The following is a 25,589-nucleotide window of genomic DNA, read 5'->3' on the forward strand; positions in this document are numbered from 1 at the left end:
TATAACAGTATGCCCGATGCTAAATGCCAATAATATGTCACAATAATAAACATAGATCACAACGAAGGAATTTAACAATTTATAACAGCAAACAAGTCATACACATGATTCAATGTAACACAGAATGAAAATTAAACATAACTTATGTTTTACCGTAGTATGTTACTGAGCTGTAACATACATATACCAACTTGAAACTCCAATATCAACTTCTCTTCAAGACTCTCGGCCTAAACAAAACCACAATAAGCCGATCATGAAAACTACATTCCACATCAATGTTTGATTTGGCACAAAAGAGCATAAAATTCAAATATCGCTCAAAATTAACTCAAATCAATATCCGCCAATTGAAAATGAAAGATAACTCAATTATCTAAGTTTCTCCCGTTGAAACCATCTTCAGAAACTCAGTAGATTATTCTCAGAATTTCCAGAAACACACTGCTACTTACAAATTCGCGGACAGAATCACACACACTGAGCAGTTCCAGAAAAACAAGCATAACTTGCTCAATTCTTAATGGAATTTTACGAATCTTATATCATTACGAAGACAACACATAGCTCTACAACTTTCTTTTTACAAAAAAACCCAGAATCCGAGTGCATATATGCCATAAACCCGAATTACAGTAGGTGTTGTACACAGCTCCAACACAAAATTCCATTTTGACACGTTTTGGTAGAAAAATCATATCAAATCCGTTTCTTATCAAAATTCGATGATTCTAGTGGCTTTAAACAGAAAACTTAAACCACTACAAGGTTTATTTAGGTCATTTCTACAAATTCAAACTACGAAAGTCGCAGCAACCCAAAAACTCTCACCCAAAACTGGAAGAATTTGCGCAGAAACAGAGCACCGGAACAGCAGCTTTGATCTACCTGAATCCTTGCTCAAACTTCGCGATTTCTGACTTGAATCGAAGCCTAGGATGTTAGGAAGAAACCACTTTATACCAATTGAGATTTGGATGCCGGACGGAGGAGTTATCACGATTTTCCCGCAGCCGCTACACAAGTGACGGGAATGGAGTTGGGGAAAGCTTCGTTCTTCTTTCTTTTCTTTCTCTCGATTCTTCCTTCTCTTATTTGATAAGTTGTGTGTATGTATATGTGTTTTTATATATTGTGTATTTGGTTACTAAAATAGTAACTCAAGCCCATTTATCTCGGTCTGTATTTATTTTGCTCTCGTGTGTTATTTAAACTCTATATGTATTTTATATCGTTAAATTCTTCGATATTCTAAAATACATATTTTTAACACACTTCTTGAATTTATTTGAGATAATTAATTATTTCAAATTACAACTCAATAATTATTCTAGTTATGCCAAATTTACCGGATAATTAAATACATGGCCTTACACTTCTCCACCCCTTAAAACAAATTTTGTCCTCGAAATTTCTGTTTATACACATACATCTTACACACGATACAAAACCTACAATACATTACTAATAATCAAACAGATATGGATAAGATGCTCTTATCTTCTCTTATGTTTCCCACGTTGATTGTAACGTACCGTACTTTTACTACTTGAAATTTGCGGAAAAATTAAAAATTTTAATCAAATAAAACTTCCGTACGGTCGTCACCCAACATACATAAAATATCTTTAAAATAATCCATCACCAAATAAAAGTTTGCTAAAAGAACGCTGTCTCAAAACGTCTCACATTCAAATCAAACCATCAGAGTATTTTAAAAATTTGCATAAACATAAACTTGCGGTCCTCGGGTTTAGCCTGCCGCTCAGCCCAAGCCTGCCCCTTGGTCGCCACCTCCTGTCTCCTGCTCATCGTACTCACCTGCATCGATCAAGTCTAGTGAGTCTAAAGACTCAACACGTATAAACTGGAATAACGAGTACTACATAATAAAATTACATACACTTTAAAATAGGACATACATAATTTGAAGCTTGAACATTCGTACATACAAAACTAGACGTGCCAACAACATAAACTTTCATAAACATACTGCATACGTAAACATACATAACTTCATCATTTTTTTGCGTAGAGGCATGTTTCAAAGCAAGTGACCCATACATAATAAACGCCTGATCAGACACACCACAGTACTGGGCTGACAGGGACGTATCCACTGCCACATACATGAGATCCCCGTTCATAATTTAACGGGCTGGTTGGTCCCCGTTCATAATTTAACGCTTTCCAACCATGATCTAACCCGTTCATAATTTAACGGGCGGATTGGTCCCCGTTCATAATTTAACGCTTTCCAATCCTAACATAATTTGGTCACAAGACATTTAGCATACCTCAAAACTTAAAATATTTTCTTTGCACGTCAGCATACTTACTTGGCATTGAGGGATTCGTTGGACTTCGATCGGGGCCGTTGCTGCACCAACTAACATGAATTTGCATAACTTAAACGTAGGAATCATACTTACCCTCAAGTCCAAATCAATACTTAGGACGTTCTAACATTTCCCATGTCACGACCTAGAAAACCCTTGCACTAAACCATGACATCAAACTTAAAATGAACTTACAAATATTTCCCAAAAACAAGGGTACACGGACCCAGTGCTTGGGTCCGGGAGAGGGTCCGTGTACGTACTGCCTAAAATGTGTAGGAAAACGGAAGGGGCACGGACCCCGTGCTTAGGTCCGGATGGGGGTCCGTGTAGGTACTGCATGTCAAGTGTCTCGAAAAGGAAAGGACACGGACCCCGTGTGAGGGTCCGGGTTGAGGTCCGTGTGGCTACTGTCTAGGAACACCAATTGGAAAACAAGGGCACGGACCCCGTGCTCGGGTCCGTATGGGGGTCCGTCTGCACACTGTACGAAGAAACCTGCGAGAAACTTATGCACATGCCTACACACCCAAATTGACACTTGAACACTATGATTCAACACCTTAAGGACACCATAACATTGCATAAAACTTATATAAACACTTCAAGATACGACGTCCACCATACTACCCAATAAAACGCTAATTAGCAATTGACATCAATCGAGTTCCTACGACTTTAAACTAACTCAAACGCCTAACGACGTCCAACAAAACCTTGAAAAATACAACAAACCTCAATACTAACATACTCCTACGCAGCAACGATCGCCCGTCGATTTCCAACGAATCCTGCAACACTGAAACTTCAAAAATTATCAATATCAAAACTTTCCTGAAACGCAGTTTGAGCAGTCCCACGAAAAACGCCATAACTCACTCAATTTTCGTCCAAAAATTTCGAATCATATATCAAATCGAAGGTATCAAAAAGTTCTACGTTTTTTCCGTTGAAAGTTTTCCCAAACTAAGAACAGAAAAATCGCAGTTTTGACATGAACAGTAAAAACGAGTTTTAGATCTAAAAATTTTTCCTTCGCAATTGATCCGATTCATGATCCGCTCAAACTACTATCATCATACATAACTTTTACGCATAAAAACAACGCAATACAATATATGACTTGATCGACACAGCAAGAACAGATTATACGTGCCTTTATGACGATAACGTTACCGAAAGACGACACCGAAGCGGAGATGGAGAGAGGCTTGATCCGGGACGAACGTGGCACCGTTTTCTGGCAATAAAACCCACCGAAAATGACTGGAAAAATCGATGGAAGGGGCGGCTGCTTTCTAATGGAGAACCCTAGGTTTTGGCTCTCAAAAATGATAAAAATTATGATTTGTGAAAGTGTGTGTGTGTTAAACGATTTTCACTGTGTGTAAAAGTGGGTTTGTGTGTGTGCGTGTGTTTTAAATATTTAGGAGACTAACTTTTGGTTTACTAAAATAATTGTCTACTAATTAAAACACTAACTCACACTCAACTTTTAAATAAAACTCTTCCATTAAAATATAACACACCATACTAGACTTTAAAAGTTCTAAAATCATAAACTCACAAAATAGTTATTTTAGGATTCAAAATGCTAACATCTCACTAAATTATTTAAAATGCCCCCAAACTCAACTTAAAATAAAATACCATCTCTAAAATTGCCAAAAATCGTCACCGGGTCTTTTCCTCAATCCCGCCTCGAATGATCGCCTGAAACATGAAACTCGAAAGACATTTTAACGTGCATCACATAATCATGAATAATTTAAAATAATGCATTTTCATAAATTATGCATGGCTAAAGCTCATTTAAAAAAAATAAATAAATGATCTAATAATTAAATGAATGCATAGGTTATACGTGTACTGAATTTTTGGGCACTACATTGATTCTTCTACACCATGGCTCGACCACTGAACACGTACAAGTTGTTTAACTTTAATGCGTAAAACTTTATCTTTATGATCCAAGATACAAACAGGATACTCAGTATACGATAAAGACGGATCAAGTTCAACCTCATCAGGCTGATCACATGAGACGGATCGGGCTCATACTTACGCAACATAGAAACATGGAAAACATCGTGGATGCCAGACAAAGACTGAGGCAAATCCAAACGTTAAGCGCAAGTCCCAATACGCTCAACAATCTCATAGGGACCAACGAAACGAGGTGAAAAATTACCTCTCATACCAAAACGAAAAACACCTCTAAACGGAGAGATTTTCAGAAACACAAAATCTCCAACTTGAAATTCTAGAGGTCTGCGATGTGGGGACCCGGACGCTAATCAAGTTCTTAATCATCTTTGGGACTAATTAATCAATTATAAAACAGGGTCTAAAAATTTTTCTTTTTAAAATTCGGAACGTAGTGAAATCAAACTATATATACAGATCAGTATATAAAATACAAGTCCTGTATCACAAACATTTATTCAAACTAGGGTTTGACAACTACGATCAAGTGTTCAACCATATCTCTAGTCCAAGTCCGGTGCCACCACTCTAATCACGATCTCTCTCTTCATCTCCTGGACCCTGATCCTGTCCCACCTGTTGTCAAGTACACATACAGACAAGACAACAGCCGGATAAACCGGTGAGAATATACTCCCAGTATAAATCAACGAAACATGCAATCATATAAACAAAATAAAGCATGTAATCAGGTAACAATCATATGTAACAAATCTGAAACATAATCAATACCATACTCCCAACAATACTCGTAGCTACATAATTCAGACTAGACTCAATCCTAGTCTATGGATCCCGATTCCAGAAGTTGGCATGCGTATATCGACTAGCAGTAATAGAAAAGACTCCAGTTCTATCCACGCCGATATGGTATCGATCAACAGTAATAGAAAAGACTCCAGTTCTATTCACATCGATACGGTATCGATTACCAGTAATAGAGGAAGCTATTATTCTATCCACATCAATATAGTACCGATTAACAGTAATAGAAGCAACTCTAATTCTATCCACATCGATATGACATCGATTACCAGTAATAGAAGAGCTACTAATCTATCCACATCGATACAATACTGATTAACAGTAATAGAAAAAGCCACCATCCTATCCACATCGATAGCCAAACATCCAGTGAGTCTTTGGCACATCCGCCAATACACCATCTTATGACATCGTGCAATGTGCCCGTGGTGATCCCACCACTAACGGCACTTCTGTCATAAGACTACTCGTCTAATACCTGCTGTCTAAAATCAAGATAACAAGTATATCAATCAATCAATGCAAATATCAATGCAAAAAAGTAAAGTATGTGATTTAGGGAAACCCAAGTCTAAACCGACTCAAGTTCATCTCCCAATACCACATTGACTTATACCTTTCTTTCGTCGGTTCCTGGCTCAGTCGATATCCTGAACTCACAATCTGTCTGGTACTGACAATATCAATAATCTCATATCAATATACTAGTCAATTGCATAACAATCTGATCAATCTGGATTTAATTCAAAATCAACGGTATAACGGTACAATTTCAATATCCCCGTCAATACCAATTCACCAGATAACTGTTACAATCTATAACTCATATCCCATACAATTCATAATCCCGCCACAATTGAAATCTGTCCGGTATCAACCGATTATAATCAGAAATTCATAACAATTCCATAATCAGTCTATTTCTTAATCTGACTTCGATTCTACGATGTCTAACATGTCAAGAACATCATATATGAATCCTATTCAATTCTGACAATAGCATAATTTCAAAGCATGTCAAAACATAGCAAAACTTACGTCCAGTTGTAGCCTACGTTCCTAGGAACTCAGTATCGAAGTCGGATTCAAAATCAGACGGACGGATTTCTCAGAAAAGGCGTAAGGATTTCCCACTACTTTCCAGAGACGTTTCTCAACTCTTTTCTCGAAAATAATGAAGGAGAACAAAGCTTGTTTCATATATATATTGCATGTAATCCGTACGTGTCTCTCCCAGAATTTCCCTCATTTCAGGCGGCGCTCGAGCGGTGCTAAACTACCGCTCGAGCACGGCAGGTTCTGCTCAAACATTTCAGAATGCACCCTTGGCGCTCGGGCGGTCAAAAACTACCGCCCGGGCGCCACACCTTCTGCCCGAGACATTTTCCTATTGAACATTGGCGCTCGGGCGGTTAAAATTCACCGCTCGGGCGCCATACTCTCTGCCCAAAATTCTCGAATTTCACATGTAATCTTATTTTCGTGTCCCGATTAATCCTTTCGTAATCATATCAAATTATAAATCAATAATTACCGATTACTGGGATTAAAATTCCGGGCATTACATTTCTCCCCCCCTAAGATACGATTTCGTCCTCGAAATCACAGGCAATTCATCATATCCATAAGGAGTATATACAAAACTGTATAAAGAATGCGATAGAAATTTACATCAGTGAAACAATGCTGGGAATTCCTGTCTCATATCAGACTCAGTCTCCCACGTAGCTTCTTCAACACCATGACGAGTCCATTGTACTTTCACCAACGGAATCGTCTTCGTTCTGAGCTGTCTTTCTTTACGATCAATAATCCGGATCGGCTTCTCGACATAACTCAATGTCTCATCCAGCTCAGTCTCGTCTGGCTGAATCACGTGAGAATCATCGGGAAGATACTTCCGCAGCATCGATACATGAAAAACATCATGTATTCCAGATAATGAAGGCGGCAAGTCAAGTCGATAGGCACGATCTCCTATCTTTTCAAGAATTTCATAGGGTCCGACATATCGTGGAGACAATTTTCCTTTCTTGCCAAATCTGACAACTCCTCTGAAAGGTGAAATCTTCAGGAATACTCGGTCTCCAGCCTCAAATACCAACGGTCGTCGTCTGAGGTTGGCATATTTGGCTTGTCGATCTTGAGCTGCCTTCATTTTCTTCTGAATTAACTTTACTTTCTCAGCCATATCTCTGATCCTATCAGGTCCAGTCTCAGGAACTTCAGAGATATCATCCCAATACAGAGGGGATCGACATTTCTTTCCGTACAACGCTTCAAATGGTGCCATCTCAATACTCGTTTGATAGCTGTTGTTGTACGAAAACTCGCAAAGAGGCAATGCATCTTGCCAGTTAGTACTAAAATCAAGTACTACAGCTCTCAGCATATCTTCCAATGTCTGTATCGTACGCTCTGACTGTCCGTCAGTCTGTGGATGATATGCGGTACTAAGATGTAACTTCGTACCAAGAGCTTGTTGTAGGCTCTGCCAGAAGTGCGAAGTAAATCGAGGATCTCGATCTGAAACAATCGACTTCGGCACTCCATGCAATCTAACCACTTCCTTGACATAGATATCGGTCATCTGATCATATCTATACGTCATCTTGTATGGAATAAAACATGCAGATTTGGTCAATCGATCAATCACGACCCAAATTGCATCACAACCTCGAGAGGATCTCGGTAACTGTGTCACAAAATCCATGAAAATGTGATCCCATTTCCATTCAGGAATGAACAAACTCTGTAACAATCCTCCTGGTTTCTTTCTTTCAGCTTTCACCTGTTGGCAATTGAGACACTTTGATACAAATGTAGCAATGTCCGCTTTCATTTGTTTCCACCAATACTGTGTCTTTAAATCATTATACATTTTCCTGCCACCAGGATGAATGCTAAAACGACTGTTGTGCGCTTCTGTCAGTATTCGCTGTCTCAAATCCGAAACATTCGGCACAACAAGACGATTATTCACATACAAAATACCATTTTGAACCTGGTATTCCGATCGATGTCCCGCTCTAACCATAGCAATCGACTTTTGTATATTCTGATCACCTTTCTGAGCCGCTTTAATTTTCAAAATCAGCTCTGGTTCCGCTTGAATAGCACATAATCTCATAGGTTTCTGATCTGTCTCAAATACTAATCCAGATAAACAGCAGTCTTCAATCAAACTCGAGACTCCCATAGTCGATAAGGATAGAGAACATACCTTTCGACTCAGTGCATCTGCTGCTGTATTGGATTTCCCCGGATAATATTTGATTTCACAATCAAAGTCTTTCAATAAATCCAGCCATCTCCGCTGTCTCATATTCAATTCTGATTGTGAAAAGAGATATTTCAAGCTTTTGTGATCAGAATAGATTTCGAATTTCTCACCGTACAGATAATGTCGCCATATCTTTAATGCAAAGACTATGGCTGTCAATTCAAGATCATGAATTGGGTATTGAGTTTCATGGGGTTTCAGCTGTCTCGAGGCATAAGCAATCACATGCCCTCGCTGCATTAGAACACAACCCAATCCTCGGTGAGATGCATCACAATAAACGACAAAGCCACCAATACCTGAAGGAATCGTCAACACAGGCGCACAGTCAATCTCTTTTTCAATTCCAGAAAACTGGATTCACAGTCTTCTGACCAAACAAACGGAGCATTTTTCTGTGTCAACTGTGTAATAGGCTTGGCAATACTTGAAAAATCTTGGATAAAACGTCGGTAATACCCTGCTAAACCCATAAAACTACGAATTTCCGGCACAGATGTAGGTCTTGGCCAAGAAATCACGGCTTCAACCTTACTGGGATCAACTGATATCTCGTCTCCGGATATGATATGCCCCAGAAATATCACCTGTTTCAACCAGAACTCGCATTTCGACAGTTTAGCATATAATTTATCCGCCCTTAAAGTTCGCAACACAGTCCTCAGATTATCAGCATGCTCAATCATATTCTTTGAATAAATCAAGATATCATCAATGAATATAATAACAAAATCATCCAAGTATTTCTGAAATACGCGGTTCATCAATCCCATAAATACCGCTGGTACATTCGTCAAACCAAATGGCATGACAATAAACTCATAGTGTCCATACCTGGTTCTGAATGCTGTCTTTGAGATATCAGAATCCTTGACTCTCAATTGATGGTATCCAGATCTCAGATCAATCTTGGAATACACAGATGAACCTTGCAATTGATCAAAAAGATCATCAATACCAGGCAAGGGATATTTATTCTTTACCGTTGCCTTGTTCAGTTGCCGATAGTCGATACAAAGTCTCATCGACCCATCCTTCTTCCTTACGAACAATACTGGAGCACCCCAAGGAGATACACTAGGTCTAATGTAACCCTTGGCCAGTAAATCCTCCAACTGTTCCTTTAATTCTCTCAACTCGATCGGTGCCATCCTGTAAGGAGTTCTCGAAATCGGAACTGTTCCTGGCATTAATTCAATGCTGAAGTCTATCTCTCGAATCGGAGGCAATCCAGGAATCTCGTCTGGAAAGACATCAGCAAATTCGCACACCACTGGCAAATCCGCCAATGATGGACTCTTCTTCAGTAAATCAACTGAATATACCAGGAATCCATCCGCTCCTTTCTGCAATAATCGTGTCATATTTATTGCAGATATCAAAGGAATTCTGGCTCGAGAACCCTTACCGTAAAATTTTCACTCCTCAGCCATCTCAGGTCTGAATCGAACTATCTTTTGGAAACAATCAACTGTAGCTCTGTACTTGGTTAATGTATCAATACCAATAATACAATCAAAGTCAGATATCCCAAGTACAATACAGTCTAACTCAATCATATGCCCATCGTACTGCAGTATACAAAATTTCACAGACTTCACTGATATCAAACCTGCCCCTAACGGAGACGAGACAGATACTACAGTAGCTAAAGACTCAATAGGCAAAGAATGCATCAAAGCAAATCGCTCAGATATGAAAGTATGGGATGCACCAGTATCAATCAATACATATGCAGGATAACCAGAAATAAAACAGTTACCTACCACGACATCATCAGGTGCATCCTGAGCTTGCTCCTCAGTCAAAGCAAACAATCGGGCCTGCTGTCTAGGAGGCTGGCTCGCTGTCTGGCCCCCTCCTGGCCTCTGCTGTGACAGAGTAGACGATGCTGGCTGAAAAGTATGAACGGCAGAGGGTCGTCTACCTGTCTGAGCCGCTGATCCAGACGACTCAGCTGCCTGTGATCCCTGGGCACCTCTATGTGGACACACTCGAGCAAAGTGTCCATGCTGTTTACAGATGCGGCAGTTGCCGAACACTCCTCTGCACTGCTCTGTGGAATGCCTCCCTCCACAGGTGCTACAGTATGGTCCTGTATAACTCTGGCCCTGACTAGTCTTTCTAGAGCCACTCGAGCTAGAGGAGCTACTCCCAGCTTTCTTGAATTTCTTCCCCTTAGCCTTCAGGAAGTCTTTCTTCCCACTTCCACTACCACTTTCAAATCGAGGAAATGGTGGAGGCATCTGTGAACTCGGTACTGAAGGCACAAACGAAGCCTCTTTCTGTCTTATCAATCCGGCTTCAGCTCCCTTAGCTCGATTCAGAGCATCAGTGAAATTGTTTGGCCTTCCGGTATTCACCAGGGTAAAGATGTCAGGATTTAGACCATTTATAAACTGGTCTGCAACGGCCTCATCACTCCCAGCCACATGAGGGGCAAATCGGAGCAGAGTAGAGAACTTAGCCACATAATCCTCAATGTTTAACTAGCCTTGTTTCAAGTTTGCAAACTCGGCTCCCTTGTCCTTCCTATATGAAACTGGAAAGAACCGTAGATAAAATTCAGTCTTAAACACATTCCAGGTAATGGCCGTACCTCGTAGTTCCAAAGCCCGTTTTGTCGTGTTCCACCAGTGTTTAGCAACGTCATGCATCTGGTGTCCGATCAGTTTCACCCTCTTTTCCTCATTATATTCCAACGATTCGAACAACGATTCAATATCGTCCAACCAACTTTCACATTCCACGGAATTCTCCGTCCCTTTCAAAGTCGGTGGATGGAATGACTGAAATCTTTTCAACAATTGCTCCATTGGAGTAGGGGCCACATCCATAGGAGGATTCGATGTACTTCCCTGTTCTGGTATCCTTCTCGGAGGCATATCTGATAATCGAAGAGGTTAGTAATTCCAAATACCACTTACCAGTTTCAATCCTCCTCGGATCATCTTACAGCTGATCCATTCCAATAATATACAATACCATATCAATATCAGATAATTCAGGTAGCATATATTAAAACAGGAATCATGCTAGCAATCAAAAGCAGGAAAGAAAATCAATCTACCCCGCTCACTAGCTTCTAACTCAGTCTAAGGGATCTATCGCTCTGATACCACCTGTTGTGGGGACCCGGACGCTAATCAAGTTCTTAATCATCTTTGGGACTAATTAATCAATTATAAAACAGGGTCTAAAAATTTTTCTTTTTAAAATTCGGAACGTAGTGAAATCAAACTATATATACAGATCAGTATATAAAATACAAGTCCTGTATCACAAACATTTATTCAAACTAGGGTTTGACAACTACGATCAAGTGTTCAACCATATCTCTAGTCCAAGTCCGGTGCCACCACTCTAATCACGATCTCTCTCTTCATCTCCTGGACCCTGATCCTGTCCCACCTGTTGTCAAGTACACATACAGACAAGACAACAGCCGGATAAACCGGTGAGAATATACTCCCAGTATAAATCAACGAAACATGCAATCATATAAACAAAATAAAGCATGTAATCAGGTAACAATCATATGTAACAAATCTGAAACATAATCAATACCATACTCCCAACAATACTCGTAGCTACATAATTCAGACTAGACTCAATCCTAGTCTATGGATCCCGATTCCAGAAGTTGGCATGCGTATATCGACTAGCAGTAATAGAAAAGACTCCAGTTCTATCCACGCCGATATGGTATCGATCAACAGTAATAGAAAAGACTCCAGTTCTATTCACATCGATACGGTATCGATTACCAGTAATAGAGGAAGCTATTATTCTATCCACATCAATATAGTACCGATTAACAGTAATAGAAGCAACTCTAATTCTATCCACATCGATATGACATCGATTACCAGTAATATAAGAGCTACTAATCTATCCACATCGATACAATACTGATTAACAGTAATAGAAAAAGCCACCATCCTATCCACATCGATAGCCAAACATCCAGTGACAGTCTTTGGCACATCCGCCAATACACCATCTTATGACATCGTGCAATGTGCCCGTGGTGATCCCACCACTAACGGCACTTCTGTCATAAGACTACTCGTCTAATACCTGCTGTCTAAAATCAAGATAACAAGTATATCAATCAATCAATGCAAATATCAATGCAAAAAAGTAAAGTATGTGATTTAGGGAAACCCAAGTCTAAACCGACTCAAGTTCATCTCCCAATACCACATTGACTTATACCTTTCTTTCGTCGGTTCCTGGCTCAGTCGATATCCTGAACTCACAATCTGTCTGGTACTGACAATATCAATAATCTCATATCAATATACTAGTCAATTGCATAACAATCTGATCAATCTGGATTTAATTCAAAATCAACGGTATAACGGTACAATTTCAATATCCCCGTCAATACCAATTCACCAGATAACAGTTACAATCTATAACTCATATCCCATACAATTCATAATCCCGCCACAATTGAAATCTGTCCGGTATCAACCGATTATAATCAGAAATTCATAACAATTCCATAATCAGTCTATTTCTTAATCTGACTTCGATTCTACGATGTCTAACATGTCAAGAACATCATATATGAATCCTATTCAATTCTGACAATAGCATAATTTCAAAGCATGTCAAAACATAGCAAAACTTACGTCCAGTTGTAGCCTACGTTCCTAGGAACTCAGTATCGAAGTCGGATTCAAAATCAGACGGACGGATTTCTCAGAAAAGGCGTAAGGATTTCCCACTACTTTCCAGAGACGTTTCTCAACTCTTTTCTCGAAAATAATGAAGGAGAACAAAGCTTGTTTCATATATATATTGCATGTAATCCGTACGTGTCTCTCCCAGAATTTCCCTCATTTCAGGCGGCGCTCGAGCGGTGCTAAACTACCGCTCGAGCGCGGCAGGTTCTGCTCAAACATTTCAGAATGCACCCTTGGCGCTCGGGCGGTCAAAAACTACCGCCCGGGCGCCACACCTTCTGCCCGAGACATTTTCCTATTGAACATTGGCGCTCGGGCGGTTAAAATTCACCGCTTGGGCGCCATACTCTCTGCCCAAAATTCTCGAATTTCACATGTAATCTTATTTTCGTGTCCCGATTAATCCTTTCGTAATCATATCAAATTATAAATCAATAATTACCGATTACTGGGATTAAAATTCCGGGCATTACATTTCTCCCCCCCTAAGATACGATTTCGTCCTCGAAATCATAGGCAATTCATCATATCCATAAGGAGTATATACAAAACTGTATAAAGAATGCGATAGAAATTTACATCAGTCAAAAAATGCTGGGAATTCCTGTCTCATATCAGACTCAGTCTCCCACGTAGCTTCTTCAACACCATGACGAGTCCATTGTACTTTCACCAACGGAATCGTCTTCGTTCTGAGCTGTCTTTCTTTACGATCAATAATCCGGATCGGCTTCTCGACATAACTCAATGTCTCATCCAGCTCAGTCTCGTCTGGCTGAATCACGTGAGAATCATCGGGAAGATACTTCCGCAGCATCGATACATGAAAAACATCATGTATTCCAGATAATGAAGGCGGCAAGGCAAGTCGATAGGCACGATCTCCTATCTTTTCAAGAATTTCATAGGGTCCGACATATCGTGGAGACAATTTTCCTTTCTTGCCAAATCTGACAACTCCTCTGAAAGGTGAAATCTTCAGGAATACTCGGTCTCCAGCCTCAAATACCAACGGTCGTCGTCTGAGGTTGGCATATTTGGCTTGTCGATCTTGAGCTGCCTTCATTTTCTTCTGAATTAACTTTACTTTCTCAGTCATATCTCTGATCCTATCAGGTCCAGTCTCAGGAACTTCAGAGATATCATCCCAATACAGAGGGGATCGACATTTCTTTCCGTACAACGCTTCAAATGGTGCCATCTCAATACTCGTTTGATAGCTGTTGTTGTACGAAAACTCGCAAAGAGGCAATGCATCTTGCCAGTTAGTACTAAAATCAAGTACTACAGCTCTCAGCATATCTTCCAATGTCTGTATCGTACGCTCTGACTGTCCATCAGTCTGTGGATGATATGCGGTACTAAGATGTAACTTCGTACCAAGAGCTTGTTGTAGGCTCTGCCAGAAGTGCGAAGTAAATCGAGGATCTCGATCTGAAACAATCGACTTCGGCACTCCATGCAATCTAACCACTTCCTTGACATAGATATCGGTCATCTGATCATATCTATACGTCATCTTGTATGGAATAAAACATGCAGATTTGGTCAATCGATCAATCACGACCCAAATTGCATCACAACCTCGAGAGGATCTCGGTAACTGTGTCACAAAATCCATGAAAATGTGATCCCATTTCCATTCAGGAATGGACAAACTCTGTAACAATCCTCCTGGTTTCTTTCTTTCAGCTTTCACCTGTTGGCAATTGAGACACTTTGATACAAATGTAGCAATGTCCGCTTTCATTTGTTTCCACCAATACTGTGTCTTTAAATCATTATACATTTTCCTGCCACCAGGATGAATGCTAAAACGACTGTTGTGCGCTTCTGTCAGTATTCGCTGTCTCAAATCCGAAACATTCGGCACAACAAGACGATTATTCACATACAAAATACCATTTTGAACCTGGTATTCCGATCGATGTCCCGCTCTAACCATAGCAATCGACTTTTGTATATTCTGATCACCTTTCTGAGCCGCTTTAATTTTCAAAATCAGCTCTGGTTCCGCTTGAATAGCACATAATCTCATAGGTTTCTGATCTGTCTCAAATACTAATCCAGATAAACAGCAATCTTCAATCAAACTCGAGACTCCCATAGTCGATAAGGATAGAGAACATACCTTTCGACTCAGTGCATCTGCTGCTGCATTGGATTTCCCCGGATAATATTTGATTTCACAATCAAAGTCTTTCAATAAATCCAGCCATCTCCGCTGTCTCATATTCAATTCTGATTGTGAAAAGAGATATTTCAAGCTTTTGTGATCAGAATAGATTTCGAATTTCTCACCGTACAGATAATGTCGCCATATCTTTAATGCAAAGACTATGGCTGTCAATTCAAGATCATGAATTGGGTATTGAGTTTCATGGGGTTTCAGCTGTCTCGAGGCATAAGCAATCACATGCCCTCGCTGCATTAGAACACAACCCAATCCTCGGTGAGATGCATCACAATAAACGACAAAGCCACCAATACCTGAAGGAATCGTCAACACAGGCGCACAGTCAATCTCTTTTTCAATTCCAGAAAACTGGATTCACAGTCTTCTGACCAAACAAACGGAGCATTTTTCTGTGTCAACTGTGTAATAGGCTTGGCAATACTTGAAAAATCTTGGATAAAACGTCGGTAATACCCTGCTAAACCCATAAAACTACGAATTTCCGGCACAGATGTAGGTCTTGGCCAAGAAATCACGGCTTCAACCTTACTGGGATCAACTGATATCCCGTCTCCGGATATGATATGCCCCAGAAATATCACCTGTTTCAACCAGAACTCGCATTTCGACAGTTTAGCATATAATTTATCCGCCCTTAAAGTTCGCAACACAGTCCTCAGATGATCAGCATGCTCAATCATATTCTTTGAATAAATCAAGATATCATCAATGAATATAATAACAAAATCATCCAAGTATTTCTGAAATACGCGGTTCATCAATCCCATAAATACCGCTGGTACATTCATCAAACCAAATGGCATGACAATAAACTCATAGTGTCCATACCTGGTTCTGAATGCTGTCTTTGAGATATCAAAATCCTTGACTCTCAATTGATGGTATCCAGATCTCAGATCAATCTTGGAATACACAGATGAACCTTGCAATTGATCAAAAAGATCATCAATACCAGGCAAGGGATATTTATTCTTTACCGTTGCCTTGTTCAGTTGCCGATAGTCGATACAAAGTCTCATCGACCCATCCTTCTTCCTTACGAACAATACTGGAGCACCCCAAGGAGATACACTAGGTCTAATGTAACCCTTGGCCAGTAAATCCTCCAACCGTTCCTTTAATTCTCTCAACTCGATCGGTGCCATCCTGTAAGGAGTTCTCGAAATCGGAAGTGTTCCTGGCATTAATTCAATGCTGAAGTCTATCTCTCGAATCGGAGGCAATCCAGGAATCTCGTCTGGAAAGACATCAGCAAATTCGCACACCACTGGCAAATCCGCCAATGATGGACTCTTCTTCAGTAAATCAACTGAATATACCAGGAATCCATCCGCTCCTTTCTGCAATAATCGTGTCATATTTATTGCAGATATCAAAGGAATTCTGGCTCGAGAACCCTTACCGTAAAATTTCCACTCCTCAGCCATCTCAGGTCTGAATCGAACTATCTTTTGGAAACAATCAACTGTAGCTCTGTACTTGGTTAATGTATCAATACCAATAATACAATCAAAGTCAGATATCCCAAGTACAATACAGTCTAACTCAATCATATGCCCATCGTACTGCAGTATACAAAATTTCACAGACTTCACTGATATCAAACCTGCCCCTAACGGAGACGAGACAGATACTACAGTAGCTAAAGAATCAATAGGCAAAGAATGCATCAAAGCAAATCGCTCAGATATGAAAGTATGGGATGCACCAGTATCAATCAATACATATGCAGGATAACCAGAAATAAAACAGTTACCTACCACGACATCATCAGGTGCATCCTGAGCTTGCTCCTCAGTCAAAGCAAACAATCGGGCCTGCTGTCTAGGAGGCTGGCTCGCTGTCTGGCCCCCTCCTGGCCTCTGCTGTGACAGAGTAGACGATGCTGGCTGAAAAGTATGAACGGCAGAGGGTCGTCTACCTGTCTGAGCCGCTGATCCAGACGACTCAGCTGCCTGTGATCCCTGGGCACCTCTATGTGGACACACTCGAGCAAAGTGTCCATGCTGTTTACAGATGCGGCAGTTGCCGAACACTCCTCTGCACTGCTCTGTGGAATGCCTCCCTCCACAGGTGCTACAGTATGGTCCTGTATAACTCTGGCCCTGACTAGTCTTTCTAGAGCCACTCGAGCTAGAGGAGCTACTCCCAGCTTTCTTGAATTTCTTCCCCTTAGCCTTCAGGAAGTCTTTCTTCCCACTTCCACTACCACTTTCAAATCGAGGAAATGGTGGAGGCATCTGTGAACTCGGTACTGAAGGCACAAACGAAGCCTCTTTCTGTCTTATCAATCCGGCTTCAGCTCCCTTAGCTCGATTCAGAGCATCAGTGAAATTGTTTGGCCTTCCGGTATTCACCAGGGTAAAGATGTCAGGATTTAGACCATTTATAAACTGGTCTGCAACGGCCTCATCACTCCCAGCCACATGAGGGGCAAATCGGAGCAGAGTAGAGAACTTAGCCACATAATCCTCAATGTTTAACTAGCCTTGTTTCAAGTTTGCAAACTCGGCTCCCTTGTCCTTCCTATATGAAACTGGAAAGAACCGTAGATAAAATTCAGTCTTAAACACATTCCAGGTAATGGCCGTACCTCGTAGTTCCAAAGCCCGTTTTGTCGTGTTCCACCAGTGTTTAGCAACGTCATGCATCTGGTGTCCGATCAGTTTCACCCTCTTTTCCTCATTATATTCCAACGATTCGAACAACGATTCAATATCGTCCACACAACTTTCACATTCCACGGAATTCTCCGTCCCTTTCAAAGTCGGTGGATGGAATGACTGAAATCTTTTCAACAATTGCTCCATTGGAGTAGGGGCCACATCCATAGGAGGATTCGATGTACTTCCCTGTTCTGGTATCCTTCTCGGAGGCATATCTGATAATCGAAGAGGTTAGTAATTCCAAATACCACTTACCAGTTTCAATCCTCCTCGGATCATCTTACAGCTGATCCATTCCAATAATATACAATACCATATCAATATCAGATAATTCAGGTAGCATATATTAAAACAGGAATCATGCTAGCAATCAAAAGCAGGAAAGAAAATCAATCTACCCCGCTCACTAGCTTCTAACTCATTCTAAGGGATCTATCGCTCTGATACCACCTGTTGTGGGGACCCGGACGCTAATCAAGTTCTTAATCATCTTTGGGACTAATTAATCAATTATAAAACAGGGTCTAAAAATTTTTCTTTTTAAAATTCGGAACGTAGTGAAATCAAACTATATATACAGATCAGTATATAAAATACAAGTCCTGTATCACAAACATTTATTCAAACTAGGGTTTGACAACTACGATCAAGTGTTCAACCATATCTCTAGTCCAAGTCCGGTGCCACCACTCTAATCATGATCTCTCTCTTCATCTCCTGGACCCTGATCCTGTCCCACCTGTTGTCAAGTACACATACAGACAAGACAACAGCCGGATAAACCGGTGAGAATATACTCCCAGTATAAATCAACGAAACATGCAATCATATAAACAAAATAAAGCATGTAATCAGGTAACAATCATATGTAACAAATCTGAAACATAATCAATACCATACTCCCAACAATACTCGTAGCTACATAATTCAGACTAGACTCAATCCTAGTCTATGGATCCCGATTCCAGAAGTTGGCATGCGTATATCGACTAGCAGTAATAGAAAAGACTCCAGTTCTATCCACGCCGATATGGTATCGATCAACAGTAATAGAAAAGACTCCAGTTCTATTCACATCGATACGGTATCGATTACCAGTAATAGAGGAAGCTATTATTCTATCCACATCAATATAGTACCGATTAACAGTAATAGAAGCAACTCTAATTCTATCCACATCGATATGACATCGATTACCAGTAATAGAAGAGCTACTAATCTATCCACATCGATACAATACTGATTAACAGTAATAGAAAAAGCCACCATCCTATCCACATCGATAGCCAAACATCCAGTGACAGTCTTTGGCACATCCGCCAATACACCATCTTATGACATCGTGCAATGTGCCCGTGGTGATCCCACCACTAACGACACTTCTGTCATAAGACTACTCGTCTAATACCTGCTGTCTAAAATCAAGATAACAAGTATATCAATCAATCAATGCAAATATCAATGCAAAAAAGTAAAGTATGTGATTTAGGGAAACCCAAGTCTAAACCGACTCAAGTTCATCTCCCAATACCACATTGACTTATACCTTTCTTTCGTCGGTTCCTGGCTCAGTCGATATCCTGAACTCACAATCTGTCTGGTACTGACAATATCAATAATCTCATATCAATATACTAGTCAATTGCATAACAATCTGATCAATCTGGATTTAATTCAAAATCAACGGTATAACGGTACAATTTCAATATCCCCGTCAATACCAATTCACCAGATAACAGTTACAATCTATAACTCATATCCCATACAATTCATAATCCCGCCACAATTGAAATCTGTCCGGTATCAACCGATTATAATCAGAAATTCATAACAATTCCATAATCAGTCTATTTCTTAATCTGACTTCGATTCTACGATGTCTAACATGTCAAGAACATCATATATGAATCCTATTCAATTCTGACAATAGCATAATTTCAAAGCATGTCAAAACGTAGCAAAACTTACGTCCAGTTGTAGCCTACGTTCCTAGGAACTCAGTATCGAAGTCGGATTCAAAATCAGACGGACGGATTTCTCAGAAAAGGCGTAAGGATTTCCCACTACTTTCCAGAGACGTTTCTCAACTCTTTTCTCGAAAATAATGAAGGAGAACAAAGCTTGTTTCATATATATATTTCATGTAATCCGTACGTGTCTCTCCCAGAATTTCCCTCATTTCAGGCGGCGCTCGAGCGGTGCTAAACTACCGCTCGAGCGCGGCAGGTTCTGCTCAAACATTTCAGAATGCACCCTTGGAGCTCGGGCGGTCAAAAACTACCGCCCGGGCGCCACACCTTCTGCCCGAGACATTTTCCTATTGAACATTGGCGCTCGGGCGGTTAAAATTCACCGCTCGGTAACCGCCCGAGCGCCACACTCTCTGCCCAAAATTCTCGAATTTCACATGTAATCTTATTTTCGTGTCCCGATTAATCCTTTCGTAATCATATCAAATTATAAATCAATAATTACCGATTACTGGGATTAAAATTCCGGGCATTACATACGACGTCTGTTAGGATAACTAGCTTGCCGATCTTGGGCAGCTTTCATTCTCAGACGAATCAACTGGACTTTATCATGCATTTCCTGAACAATGTCAGGTTCAGTCAACTGCTTCTCAAATTCATCCCAACAAAGAGGTGATCGACATCGTCTGCCGTACAAAGCTTCAAAAGGAGCCATACCAATACTCACCTGGAAACTGTTGTTATATGAAAATTCTACTAGTGGTAAAGCTTCCTGCCAACTGTCTTTAAAATCCATGACTACAGCTCGAAGTAGATCCTCGAGTGTCTGGATTGTACGCTCTGTCTAACCATCTGTCTGAGAATGGTACGCAATACTCATCGCAAGTCGTGTACCCATTTCTTTTTGGAAACTAGTCCAAAACTTTGATGTGAATCTAGGGTCACGATCTGAGACTATTGCAACTGGAACTCCATGAAGTCTCACAACATTTTCAATATACAGACGAGCCATTTTCTTGTATGAATATGTCCTCTCCTACGGAATAAAGTGTGCCGATTTAGATCATCTGTCGACAATCACCCACTGAGGAACCTCAAGGCTATGCAATAATCCTCCAGGTCTCTTCGTTCCGCTTTGACTTGCTGACAGATCACACAACGAGACACAAACTCAGCCACATCCTTTTTCATATTTTTCCACCAAAACTAAGGCCGTAGAATATGATACATTTTCTTGCCTCCTAGGTGGATACTATATCGAGTACAATGAGCTTCTTTAAGGATGGCTATACGCAATTCAGGAATATCGGGGACAACCAATCTACCATTCAACCGAAGAGAATCATCTGAGTGAATTGAGAAACCAGATTGGTGTCCTTGAGATACTAACTCATAAGATTTCAGAACTCGATCATCAGTTTTCTGAGCTGACTTTACAATCTGAATAAACTCTGGCTCAACAGAAATCTGAGATACACAAACAGCATTACCTTGGATTTGAAAATCCAACCCAGAAGTGCAAATATCCTCTCGTAACTTAGAAACATGAATCGAGGATAAAATAATATCAACAACCTTATGACTCAAAGCATTGGCAATGACATTCACTTTTCCCGGATGATACTGGATCTCACAATCATCATCTTTCAAAAGATCCATCCAACGTCTTTGTCTCATATTCAGATCTGATTGAGAGAACAGATACTTCAATCTTTTGTGATCAGAATAGATTACAAATTGCTCCCCAAACAAATAATGTCTCCAAATCTTGAGAGCAAAAACGATAGCAGCAAATTCCAAGTCATGAACAGGATACTTAGACTCATGCGATTTCAACTGACGAGAACCATAGGCCACAATTCTGCCATGCTGCATCAGAACACAACCTAATCCTCTATTTGATGCGTCGGTACAAACAACGAATCCTCCAAAACCACTTGGAATGTTAAGAACTAGTGCAGAAGTCAATCTACCATAGGCCACAATTCTGCCATGCTGCATCAGAACACAACCTAATCCTCTATTTGATGCGTCGGTACAAACAACGAATCCTCCAAAACCACTTGGAATGGTAAGAACTAGTGCAGAAGTCAATCTCTTCTTCAACTCGACAAAACTTGACTCACATTCATCAGACCAAATGAATCTTTGATTTTTCTGAGTCAGTTGAGTGATAGATCTAGCAATCTTTGAGAAATTTTCAATAAATCTCCGGTAATAACCAGCTAAACCCATGAAACTACGAATCTCTGGCACATTGGTCGGTCGTGCCCAGTTCAGAACTGATTCCACTTTACTTGGATCGACAGAAATACCATGTTGAGATATGACATGGCCAAGAAAAACAACTCTATCTGACCAAAACTCACACTTGGATAGCTTGGCGTACAACTACTTATTTTGAAGAATTCGAAGAACTATCATCAAGTGTTTGGCATGCTCTTCCTCGGACTTGGAATAAACAAGAATATCATCGATGAATACAATCACAAAACGATCGAGATATTTAGGAAATACTCGATTCATCAAGTCCGTAAACATAGCAGGAGCATTGGTCAAACCAAAAGGCATAACCAAAAATTCAAAGTTTCCGTATCTTGTGCGAAAAGCTGTTTTCGGCACATCTTCTTGTCTAACTCTCACTTGATGGTACCCAGAACGGAGATCAATCTTAGAATACACCGAAGTACCTTGCAACTGATCAAATACGTCATCAATCTTAGGGAGTGGATATTTATTCTTGACAGTAAACTTATTCAGTTGCCGATAATCAATACACATCGGCATAGTTCCATCTTTCTTCTTGAAAAATAAAATTGGTGCACCTCACGGTGAAGAACTCGGACGAATATAACCTTTACTCAACAAATCATGTAATTGTTCTTTCAGTTCTTTTAGCTCAACAGGAGCTAAACGATATGGTTCTCGAGATATGGGTTCAGTTCCTGGCATTAATTCGATACTAAACTAAACTTCTCGTTCGGGTGGAAAACCAGGAATCTCTTCTGGAAACACATCAGGAAATTCACGGACTACAGGAATATCAGAAATCCGTCGCTCATCCTGCGATAGTTCAACAGCATAAACCAGAAAACCTTCATGACCAGAATCTAACAATCGATTCATCTCAATGCCAGAAACTAGAGGAATCTTGGCTTGAGAACCACAGCCATAGAAATTCCATTTAGGAGCAAAGCTAGGCCTGAAACGAACTATTCCTCGATAAGAGTTAACAGTGGCACGATTTGCAGTCAAAACATCCATACCAATGATGCAATCAAAGTCATGCATAGGTAGGACTATGAGATTCAGATATAGAACATTTTCATCGTGAAACAAAACTGCATTGAACACCACAAAATCAGTGATAATCATTTTGCCCATCGGAGTAGCAACAGATAGATTGGAATTCATACTAGTGGTGCGAAGATCATGCGAAACAACGAATGCATGAGAAACAAAGGAATGAGATGCTCCAGTATCAAATAACACTCGTGCTATAAAACCACATAGAGTACAGTTACCAGTAATGACAGTACCTAGAGCTGCCTGAGCCTCATCCTCAGTCAAAGCAAATACATGAACAGATGACTGATTCTGTTGACCACCTTGCCCTCTGCTCTGATGCGAAGGGCGACTAGGCTGATGGGAAGAATGGGACGTTGCTGGAATTCTATTATTTTGAGCTCCACTACCTGCCTGGGCTGATTTCCCCGTCTTACTAGGACAGACCCTAGCAAAATGACCCGGCCGACCACAATTATTACAAACCCCTTGAACTCCAACACACTGATTACTGGAATACTTGCCTCCACAGTGATCACAATAAGGTCCACTGTAATGATATCCACCACGGTTCCCTGAACTCCCTGAACTCGAAGAACTAGAACCACGCTTCTTAAATTTCTTCCCACGTAGACGAAGAGATGCAGAACCAGATGAACTGAATTGTTGCCTCCCTGACTGATGATGTTGGGTAGGAACTCGATTGCCACTCCTCTTAAGACTAGCTTCAGCCCTTTTTGCTATTTCCACTGCTTCAAGATAATTCAGTGGCTTACCGGTAAAAACAAAAGGGTGCAGATGATCGTTCAATCCTTCAATGAAACTTTCGACGACAGCAACCTGACTCGAAGCGACATGAGGAACATATCTCAGCATACCATAAAAAGAAGCTGCATACTCTGCAACTGACATATCGCCGTGTTTCAGGTTATGAAACTCAGAAGCCTTAGAACTGTAGAATGATGGAGGAAAATAACTCTCCTTAAACTTCAGCTTGAATATATCCCACGATGAAACAATCCTCTGAACATCTAAAGTCATCAATGTAGTAGACCACCACATTTTAGCACGATCTTTCAACTGATGCACATCTAATCTCAATTGACACTCTGAAGGGTACTCAATCAAATCAAACAATTTCTCAATCTCAGAAATCCATAACTCAGCTTTCTCAGCTCCCTCTAAACCACTGAATTGAGGAGGATGCATAGAATGGAAACCCGGAACTAACTCATCCATCCTAAGCTGCTCTAGATGATCAGCAGCTTGCTCAACAAAAGTATCATCAACAACACGGACACGAGGTCTACCACGTCCACGACCTCGACAACGAGCTAAAGGAATCTCATCAACAGGAATTTCTCCACCTCCCTCCATTCTATATCATAAAACATCAAAACCATTAGAATGGAAGTAAACAAATCTTATAATCACGTAAGCATCTTGTCAATTAGCATACACAGGCGCAACAACCATTTTAGTGCCAAGACTCGAGTGTCCTAGACTCTAGTTCGAGCGTATCCCAGTTTATGTTCTGATACCAAGATGTGAGACCCATTTACTCTAATGACAATTAATGATAAAAAAATAATGGTTTGACTTAAAGCTGCAGCGGAAAAAGGTTTAAAATATTTTAAAACGGATCTTAGGGCCTAGAAAAATTTTGGCAGGACCTCCCCGTAAGTAAGACATCCCGAAAACTCAAACAGCAGTTTATATCAAAATATACTCCAACTAGAGTCATTAAAACAAAACCAAAGTCAACAACCTATAGCCGCACTGGCCAGGACTAAACATAATTTAAAACTTACCAAATACTTGCCAGATCATACAAACCACATAATCGACTCAGAACATCATTCAAACAACCAAACAACACTATAAATACACGGGGCATCTCCCCAGCAAATAAAATACAATACAAGTCTGAAAAAACTCAAGACATACATATAGACTAACTGAGAGACTTCACTAAACAGAACCAAGCAATCCAACCTCAATCCGGAGCTCCACAGGCAGAACCTCGGCCTGATGCTGCAAAACGACTCAGGAGATCTACCATGGTGCCCAATAGCAACCACAACAGCCCCCCAGTAAACAACTAAGGTTAGGATTCTGGTATGAAACAGTTCAACAATAACATAAATCATGCATAATCATATAATAAAATGTAGTATGCAATGCATGAAAGGCTCAACAAATAACCGGGATAACAGGAGCCAACAAAAGGTACGATAACAACTGGAATAATGCTCGAGCAACAACACAGGGGAGCTACATCGTCATGCAGCTAAACCGCCCTGCCAAGTATGCGAGGTATGCCAAGCTGTGCTGAATAACACTCCTGACTCGGCCTCCATACAGCTGATACGATATAACAGGATGGCACAACCAAAACGAA

The 25,589-nt window shown here is 40.4% G+C and overlaps 1 protein-coding gene across 1 annotated transcript; it reads right to left on the bottom strand.

The window, feature by feature from the left end:
• Positions 1-22,870: 22,870 nt before the first annotated feature.
• LOC140811134 (uncharacterized) lies at positions 22,871-24,565 on the bottom strand. The gene has a single exon (XM_073169007.1). The coding sequence runs from the start codon at positions 24,563-24,565 to the stop codon at positions 22,871-22,873; it is 1,695 nt and encodes a 564-aa protein (XP_073025108.1).
• Between the last annotated feature and the right edge of the window lie 1,024 nt (positions 24,566-25,589).

The sequence above is a fragment of the Primulina eburnea genome, chromosome 14, assembly GCF_022965805.1.
Source record: "Primulina eburnea isolate SZY01 chromosome 14, ASM2296580v1, whole genome shotgun sequence".
NCBI lineage: Eukaryota > Viridiplantae > Streptophyta > Magnoliopsida > Lamiales > Gesneriaceae > Primulina > Primulina eburnea.